General features: G+C 60.9%; 3 protein-coding genes across 3 annotated transcripts in view; 2 read left to right on the forward strand and 1 right to left on the reverse strand.

Annotated features, from left to right (window-relative positions):
* Positions 1 to 116: 116 nt before the first annotated feature.
* Positions 117 to 1,080, reverse strand: VDBG_04550 (coatomer zeta subunit; the record flags this gene model as incomplete). Its single annotated transcript, XM_003004898.1, has 7 exons — positions 117 to 320; positions 390 to 426; positions 502 to 555; positions 606 to 666; positions 725 to 844; positions 906 to 949; positions 1,001 to 1,080. The coding sequence occupies 7 exons, from the start codon at positions 1,078 to 1,080 to the stop codon at positions 117 to 119; spliced, it is 600 nt and encodes a 199-aa protein (XP_003004944.1).
* Positions 1,081 to 1,596: 516 nt separating this feature from the next.
* Positions 1,597 to 4,802, forward strand: VDBG_04551 (DNA replication licensing factor mcm4; the record flags this gene model as incomplete). Its single annotated transcript, XM_003004899.1, has 4 exons — positions 1,597 to 1,978; positions 2,039 to 3,729; positions 3,783 to 4,160; positions 4,221 to 4,802. The coding sequence occupies 4 exons, from the start codon at positions 1,597 to 1,599 to the stop codon at positions 4,800 to 4,802; spliced, it is 3,033 nt and encodes a 1,010-aa protein (XP_003004945.1).
* Positions 4,803 to 7,322: 2,520 nt separating this feature from the next.
* The window catches only part of VDBG_04552 (NUDIX domain-containing protein), a gene marked incomplete at both ends in the record, with an annotated part of 1,505 nt that continues 364 nt past the window's right edge, over positions 7,323 to 8,463 (forward strand). The window contains 2 exons of the mRNA XM_003004900.1: positions 7,323 to 7,794; positions 7,903 to 8,399. Coding sequence (XP_003004946.1) covers positions 7,323 to 7,794; positions 7,903 to 8,399 — 969 coding nt within the window. The remainder of the gene's footprint in view (positions 7,795 to 7,902; positions 8,400 to 8,463) is intronic.

The raw sequence follows: 8,463 nt of genomic DNA on the forward strand, positions 1-8,463 counted from the left end.
TACTTTCATGACAAACATGACGAACAATGCATGCGATGCCCTGTAGGACCCGAGAACTCCGTTGCACCCAGCCAGCCACATGGACCCCCTTTCACGTCCGCCCCCCCTCCTCCTCTCTACAGGCCCTGCCTCAACCAGTCGGCGAGCTTCGACTTTCCTAGTTGCGCCAGGTTGTTGACGCCCTGTTCGCTGAGGTCGATGCGGCGCAGGTCGACGTCCTGGGCGGGGGCCTTGCTCACGCGCTGCACGATAATGGTGGGGTCCGTCTCGAGGATGATGCCGTCGTCGATGATCTCGTCAATGGCGAGCGAGACGAGGTCCTGCAGCAGTCAGCTCTGTGTTCTAGATCGGGTCGTGTCCGTGGACCAGCCGAGAGATGATGGACGTACGTAGTTCTCGACGCAGGTGCGTTTGTCGACGCTGGACCTGTCATGGAACGCAATTAGCTCTGGATCTTTTTTTTTTCGGGTAGACCGCAAGTAGGACGGTGCCACGACTCACTTGAACAGGAGATGCAAGCTGTCCCTGATGCAGAGAATGGCGTTGTACAGGAGCCTGGCAAGCGTCAGCTTCACGTGGTTCACAGCTTCACAGTGACCCCCTACACCTCGTTCTCGTCGACGCTGCCGACAATGTAGATCATGACGTCCGACTCCATCTTGAACACTGCACACACGTCCGTATCAGCAACTTGCGCGGGGCCATGTCTCAAGGTCGTGCTCACGGCAGATCCTGTTGTCGTAGAGGATGATATCGCTGGTCTGCTTGGCCGTCTTCTCGAGGAGACCCTTCTCAAACGTCTTTTGCGACTTGACATCGGGGTACGGGTTGGGGTGAGCAGAGCCTGTAGGCACCTCGTCAGCTCGAACAACCGGAAACCCCCAGTTCGCGTCTGCAGCCCATACCTTCCTTGCCGCCGGTCAGGGCCTCGTGGGGCGCATTGTAGTACCTGGGACTGTCAGTACCAGGCGAGCGTCTCGGGGGGGCTCGAGGTCCGTACTTGGCAAAGAGCCTCGTGCCGTCCTCCGTGTTGAGGATGATGACGGCGTTCACCGAGAAGAGCGACAGAGCGGGCGCCATGGTGCTGGTATGTGTCGAGCTTGAGGTCGGATCTGGGTATCTGGGTATCTGGGTATCTGGGTATCTGGGTATCGCGGTGAGCTTCGGCTTGGTGGGTTGCGATCCGTGACAGCACAAGTGTCCAGCCTGGCGCTCACCACCCACTCACGACAGCGCATTGGACACGGTGCTTGGGTGGGGTTCTCAGTGTAGCGGGCGCAATGTTGAGCCGTTCCGGTTCAGAACAACGCCTTCCGGGGTACGTACCTCTTTAAGGGCGGGGGAGCCAAAGGTACTCTTTCCACGTACCGCGTTAAGTGGCACGCGTCCACAACCCCCCTGAAACGCGTTCGGGGTTGCCCTAGTGAGCGTGAAAGCGCGTAGAGTGCCAATTTGCAGTCGTCGCCAGCCCACTTCGACTTTCAACACCCCCCCCCACCCTCCCTTCCTGCGATCATCAACCCGCCATTCACCCTCAACCCTGCGCTGTCGCATCCGCTCTTCATCGGCAATCGTTGTTCGCTATAATCGCCCAACATGTCGTCCCCGAGCAAACGATCGACTCGAAACGCCCAGGCCGGGACACCGCGCCGCTCCACCAGGAACGCAGAGGTTCCCAAGAGCAGCCCCGCGCCCCTCGCTTCCGACGATGCTGAAGCACCCGCCGGGTCGCAGACGCCCCGACAGAACCCCCCGTCCTCGCGCCTTCAGTCGAGCCCTCTCTTTTACCAGTCCTCTCCCGCCTTGGGTGGCAATCGCCGCACCGGCCCCGCGCTCGGCGATGTGTCCTCGCCGCTTCGACACATGACGAACAGCCAGAGTACCGCTACAGCGGCGCCCAGTTCTCCCTTGCGCCAACAGACCGAGACGCAGTCGATTGACGGCGATAGAACACCCCGCGCCAGCGGCACCGTCAGAGGTCAGAAGCGCAGAGCATACTAAAACCTCCACATATGTACTGACCGGCCCCCCGTCGTAGACTCATCCCCCGTTCGCTATGATCCCAGCTCTAGTCCTGGCCGGTCACGGCCAGCCCAATCCGAGCTGCGCAGCGAAAGCAGTGCTCTCTTTGTCGGACAGCGCTCCGGCTCTGCCTACTCCCGCAGCCGCCAGGAGATGGGTCTGTCCGCTCAGCCCATTCGCCGTATTTTCCTGAACGAGTCGGGCAGGATCACGCGCGACGGCAGTGTGCCTGGTTCGGACCCCGCCTCCTTCAGCAACCGCGACCCCAACACATCAGAGGCCAACCGCCTGGGCGGTGCCAACGAAGCCCTTGTTTGGGGAACGAATATTTCCGTCGACGATTCCTTCACCGCCTTTAAGGACTTTTTGCGCCACTTCACAAAGAAGTATCGCATGTACAAGGACGGGGCCTCGGAGGCTGAGGTCAAGGCGGCGCCGGACGCCGAGTCCAAGCCATACATGGAGCAGCTCCAGACAATGCTGCTGCTGGGCAACACGAAAATGTACTTGGACCTTGCCGATGTGAATGCCTACCCGCCCACCCGCAAGTTCTGGCACCAGATTCAGTCCTATCCCCAGGATCTCGTCCCTATCATGGACCAGTCTGTGCATGACATCATGACGGAGCTCGCCGCGGCTGAGGATATGCAGCGTCGGTCCCAGAGTACCGCAGGTCGGAGCTCTCACCAGATCAGCTCGCAAAGCTCCGAACCCGTCTTCCCCAGCTCCGACCGCCCTGATGGAGCCCCTTCGCCGGGCGGCCAACCAGACCAGCAGTCCATGGAAGATGCGGTATCACAGATGGTCTACAAAGTCAGGCCCTATGGCCTCGCGACCACGACGAACCTGCGTGATCTCAACCCATCAGACCTGGACCAGCTCGTCAGCATCAAGGGTCTCGTCATCCGCACGAGCCCCATCATCCCCGACATGAAGGACGCCTTCTTCCGATGCAACGTCTGCAACCACTCGGTCAACGTCGGTCTCGATCGCGGCAAGATCAGCGAGCCGACCAAGTGCCCCAGGCCTCGGTGCGGTTCCGACAACTCGATGCAGATCGTTCACAACCGATGCACATTCGAGGACAAGCAGATCATCAAGCTCCAGGAGACGCCAGACTCTGTACCTGCCGGCCAAACCCCTCACTCTGTGTCTGTGTCATGTGGCCACGACCTGGTCGACTTTTGCAAAGCTGGTGACCGCGTGGAGCTCACCGGTATCTTTCGATCCAGCCCTGTCAGGGTCAATCCCCGACAGAGGACAATCAAGAGCGTATACAAGACATACGTGGATGTGCTGCATGTGCAAAAGGTGGACAAGAAGAGGATGGGCATGGACCCGTCGACTTTGATGCTCGAAGGCGACGACGAGAACGAGCTCGAGGGCAAGGAGGAGACGCGCAAGTTGTCGGCCGAAGAGGAAGCCAAGATTCAAGAAACGGCAGCACGGTCCGACATTTACGATCTTCTGTCGCGATCGCTGGCACCATCGATCTACGAAATGGACGATGTCAAGAAGGGCATTCTCCTCCAGCTGTTTGGCGGCACCAACAAGACCTTCCAGAAGGGAGGTAGCCCCAAGTACAGAGGCGATATCAACGTGCTGCTCTGCGGTGACCCGTCGACGTCGAAGTCGCAGCTTCTCGGCTACATCCACAAGATTGCTCGCGCGGCGTCTACACCAGTGGCAAGGGCTCTTCCGCTGTCGGTCTGACCGCATACGTCACGAGGGATCCTGAGAGCAGGCAACTTGTGCTCGAGTCTGGTGCTCTTGTCCTGTCCGACGGCGGCGTGTGCTGCATCGACGAATTCGACAAGATGTCCGACGCCACCCGCTCAGTGCTTCATGAAGTGATGGAGCAGCAGACTGTTTCGGTGGCCAAGGCGGGCATCATCACGACGCTGAACGCTCGCACCAGTATTCTGGCCTCAGCCAACCCCATCGGCAGTCGATACAACCCCGATCTTCCCGTGCCGCAAAACATTGATCTGCCTCCGACACTACTGTCTCGTTTCGATCTCGTCTACCTCATTCTGGATCGCGTTGACGAGAAGACGGACCGCAAGCTCGCTCGCCATCTTCTCTCCCTCTACCTCGAGGACACGCCAGACTCGGCCGCCACGGAGCTGGACATTCTGGTACGTTTTCTAGCCCTGATACCTTTTCTTGCAAGTGACTGGGCGACTAACAAACTTCAGCCCGTCGAATTCCTGACCTCCTACATCTCCTACGCCCGCGCCAACATCCACCCGACCATCTCACAGGACGCAGCCCAGGAGCTCGTCGAGAACTACGTCGACATGCGCAAGCTCGGCCAGGACGTCCGCGCCGCCGAGAAGCGCATCACGGCGACGACGCGTCAGCTCGAGTCCATGATTCGTCTTGCCGAAGCGCACGCCAAGATGCGCCTCTCGACGACCGTCACGCGCGACGACGTCAAGGAGGCGTGCCGCCTCATCCGGTCGGCGCTCAAGACGGCGGCCACGGACTCGCAGGGCCGCATCGACATGAGCCTGCTCACCGAGGGCACGAGCTCCGCCGAGCGCAGGCGCCGCGAGGAGATCAAGGACGCCATCCTGAGACTGCTGGACGAGCTCACGAGCGCGGGACAGTCGGTGCGCTACAGCGAGGTCGCCAAGCAGCTGAGCGAGGGCGCGAGCGTGGCCGTGGAGCAGGCTGACTTTAGCGAGACGATGCGGGCGCTGGAGATGGAGGGCCTCGTCATGATCAGCGGCGAGGGCGCAAGGAGAAACGTCAGGCGCGTCACGGCTGTGGTGTAAGCGGCGTGTTCGGGGAATGAAGCACGAACGATATGGGGATAGGACTGTGGTTCACGATAATGGCGTATGTGGAGAGGGAACGGCTGTGTTGGGGGGGGTTATGTCATGATCTCGAATCGTCTCACGCAATGAATACCATTTTTTCCAAGGATGCGTGTGAAGCTGTCGTGCTTGTGCTCGTAGTCAACCCGCCGAGTCGAGCAGACCTGACTGACGGGGTTGGCACGCTTGGTTGGGATCTGGCAATCGACAGATTGGGAGTGGATGGGTGCCGCCAAGCTGTCTGCCTCTACTCGTCCTCATCGTCGATCCTCGCACTAACACTTTCATAACCAATGTTCTTTGCTGTCTCGAAGCTAGCAACGTGTCTGAGGATGGAAGCTCGAGCCCAGCGTCTAGACGCCACCACATATTCTTGGTCGCTCTCGATTGTTATGCTGGTGTTTGTTCTCTTAATAGGGCAGTCTAACACCGCTCCGAGCGACTACAAGAAAGGAACAAGTCACACTACGGTCTTCGCTGACTTGAAAGCAACTCATCAGCACTGCACTCATCTTTGTTTGTCATTCATGCGCCACACAACACTGCCCAGTCATACATGGTTCAAGTCACAAAGGGCCGTCGAGCGATGGGTTCTTCTCAGTATTGAAACCAGTGACTCGGCGACGTCGCCTTTGTCGTCCGCCAACGCGAGTAGACGCCTAAGTATGTCCCCATGCGGCATTCCCTTTTCAACAGTCTCGCACTGCGCTCTGATAGCAACCGCCCGCCATCGCTCCATCGCACTGTTTCTCACAACATAAATCATCACAAGCCAAACCAAGTTTTCAACGGTATGGAAATCGGCATCCCCCCCAGCCAGCCTCGTCCGCCGCCGCCGCCCCTGAGATCGAAGAGGAAGCCGATCGCGCTTCACGAACATACCCGCTCGTGGGCCGACTTTGGAGGTCCCCGAACCAGCGCCCCGCCACGACCACCTCCACCGCCGGCTCCGCGGTGGCAGAGCGAGGTGTCCCGATGGCAGACCTCGCCTCCGAGACGCTCCTCTGTCGACTCGTCGGAGAAAATGTCCTTTGAAAGTGGCGTCCTGCCGCCGGCGCAGCGACCTCGTCTCGACGACGGCCACGCGAGCTGCCCCGCCCCGCCCAGCGCGAACGACGATGCACTACACGTCAACACATCGGGGGCACAAGACCGCACGTTGGCAGGAGACCCTGGCGTCCAGGCGATGACGATCCCTGCCTCACGAACAAGCAGCATCTACAGCACGGGGCACGACCTGCCGCTCTCCGAGCCGGCGCGCACGCTGGGCATATTCGAACGCGAGCCCGCGCGGCGCGCGTCTCTGCCCGCGGGGCCCCGCTCGCCGAGCCTGCATCACTTTGAAACGATTCCCGCGCGGCGGAGCAACTACAACGAGCACAGCGTCGACGTGGCGCGGGACCTGTATCACGCAACGGCGACGCAGCTTGCTGTTCTGACGCGGGGTGATGGGCGTAGCAGCACGTTGAGCTTCGCGGACAATGTGGGCCAGACGGGACGAAGGAGGGGTGTTCCGGCGAGGGTCGAGACGGGGGCGATGCCGGCGTCGACGGATGTGGCGAGGACGCCGTATTTGCCGGGATCGGGGGGTTCGCGGTTCGACCTGGAGGAGACGAAGGTTGGTAGGAGGGAGAGATATTCGGGGGCGTTTTCGAGGGTCTTTCGACGCAGGAGTAGTGAAGTGCGCTGTCTTGGTGGAGATCAGCAAATGCCTGAGCGGGATGGCAAGCCAGGACCTATCATCCCCATGAGATCGAGGAGGGCGAGCGGCCCGGATACACCAAGGCCCATCTTCCTCGCCGGTCCTGGGACAGGCTTCGACTCTGGAGTCAAGCCAGGGCCTGCGTCTCCGGGACTGCTGCAGAAAATTAACAGGCAGTGGAACGAGCTGTTGGCTCAGGCCAAGAGGACGTCTGGCCACGGACGTGCCATTGCGGAGGAGCAGAGACGGCGAGAGGTTCTCAAGGGGAAGATCAAGGTCCTGAACGATGGAGCACGGGTGTGACTGGTTGAGAAGGCAGAACGTTTGGACCAGGCATAGCTGGAACTAGGGCAATAGAGATGATTTTGGCATAATGGGCTGGTCAGGCCATCTGTGGTGTCGTTGGTTTGCTTGATCGTGTCCCATCTCTTCGTCGTGTATCCATCCCGTTCAGGCACAGGCACAGCAGAGACGAGGCTGGCAGGAACTCCAAGGCAGCCCCGCCCCCGCATTCGGCGCCCCGGCCTCATGACGGCCCAGCTCACCCGATCGCCGTGCCCCACCATGTCCCTGGTCTGTAGGTGCCTACATGATAGGTAGGCTTGGTAGGTACTTAGGCTTGCTAAGCGGCATACCTAGACACGGACAGGCACCGCTAAAACCCCACCTGCCTACCTAAGTACCCAAGATGGTTGTGCCTGTGACGGACCTGAATCATCTTGTGACGACACCTCCCATATTCGATACTGCCCCCATCTTCTCCCTCTTTCACCACCATGAGCACAGAACCGCTAGCCGCGTCCAGCGACAGCAGCGTACTTCACGAGGCCGCTATTCCACCACACGGCATTCCACTCGGACCTACTGCTCTACCTAAACCCACCGAAGAAGACCTCAGCAACTTTGTCACCTACCTGCGGAAAGCCTCGGCTTCTCGACCCGAGGCTGACACAGGCTCCAACCTCGACCACGATCTCGACTCCTCCTACTGGGATGCCGCCGCCATGTCGCCGCTGACAGCGCAATCGGCGGCCGCCCTCGCCCGCCTCCGAGCATACAGGCCGCCGCCTCTGCCAACATGGGACCGCCTGCCCGCCAGCCGCCGCGCTGCCGTGCTTCTCCTCCTATTTGCCGATCGCCGTGGCGATTTGAGGGTCGTCATCACCATGCGCGCCGCCAGCCTTCGCAGTTACTCTGGACACGCTGCTTTCCCTGGTGGCAAGGCCGATGACGTTCACGAGACGCCCTGTATGTCCACCCCTCTTCCACTGCTCGCTTGCTGCTGCTGCTGCTGCTGCTGCATCTACGCCCTGCCATGCCCTGGATCGAGACCCACCCCCCGCTGACTCGACCCAGACCAGATTGCCCGCCGCGAGGCCTTTGAGGAAATCGGCCTGCCCAACATACATCACCCCCTGCCTGCCCCCTTCCGCATCGAGTCGCTCTGCGAACTACCTTGCAACATCGCCCAGACCCAGATCGTCGTGCGCCCCTGCGTCGCCTTCCTGCACACCGACCAGACGACGGAAACGAGACCGCCCGGCGCGGCTGACGCTCATGCCGACGCCCCTCCGCCGGCCGAGGCCATGATCCCCGTCCTCGACGCCAAGGAGGTTGCCGCCGTCTTCTCGGCCCCCTTCCACAACTTTCTGCGCGCCCAGGACGAGGCGACGGGCCGCACCCACCCGCCGGGTCACTGGTACGACGGCCGCTGGGTCAACTTTGGCGAGTCGCCGTGGCGCGTGCACAACTTCTACGTCCCCGTCGACGCGCAGCGCGTATCTAAGCCCGAGGTGCAGCCCGAGGTGCCGCCCGCCGCGGCGCGTGCGCAAGACGAGAAGCAGCAAGAGGAGGTCCCAGCAGACGCGGATACGCAGGCGCAGGCGAAGCTCGCGGCGAAGCTCGAGGAGGAGCGGG

This window comes from Verticillium alfalfae, genomic scaffold (genome assembly GCF_000150825.1).
Source record: "Verticillium alfalfae VaMs.102 supercont1.5 genomic scaffold, whole genome shotgun sequence".
NCBI lineage: Eukaryota > Fungi > Ascomycota > Sordariomycetes > Glomerellales > Plectosphaerellaceae > Verticillium > Verticillium alfalfae.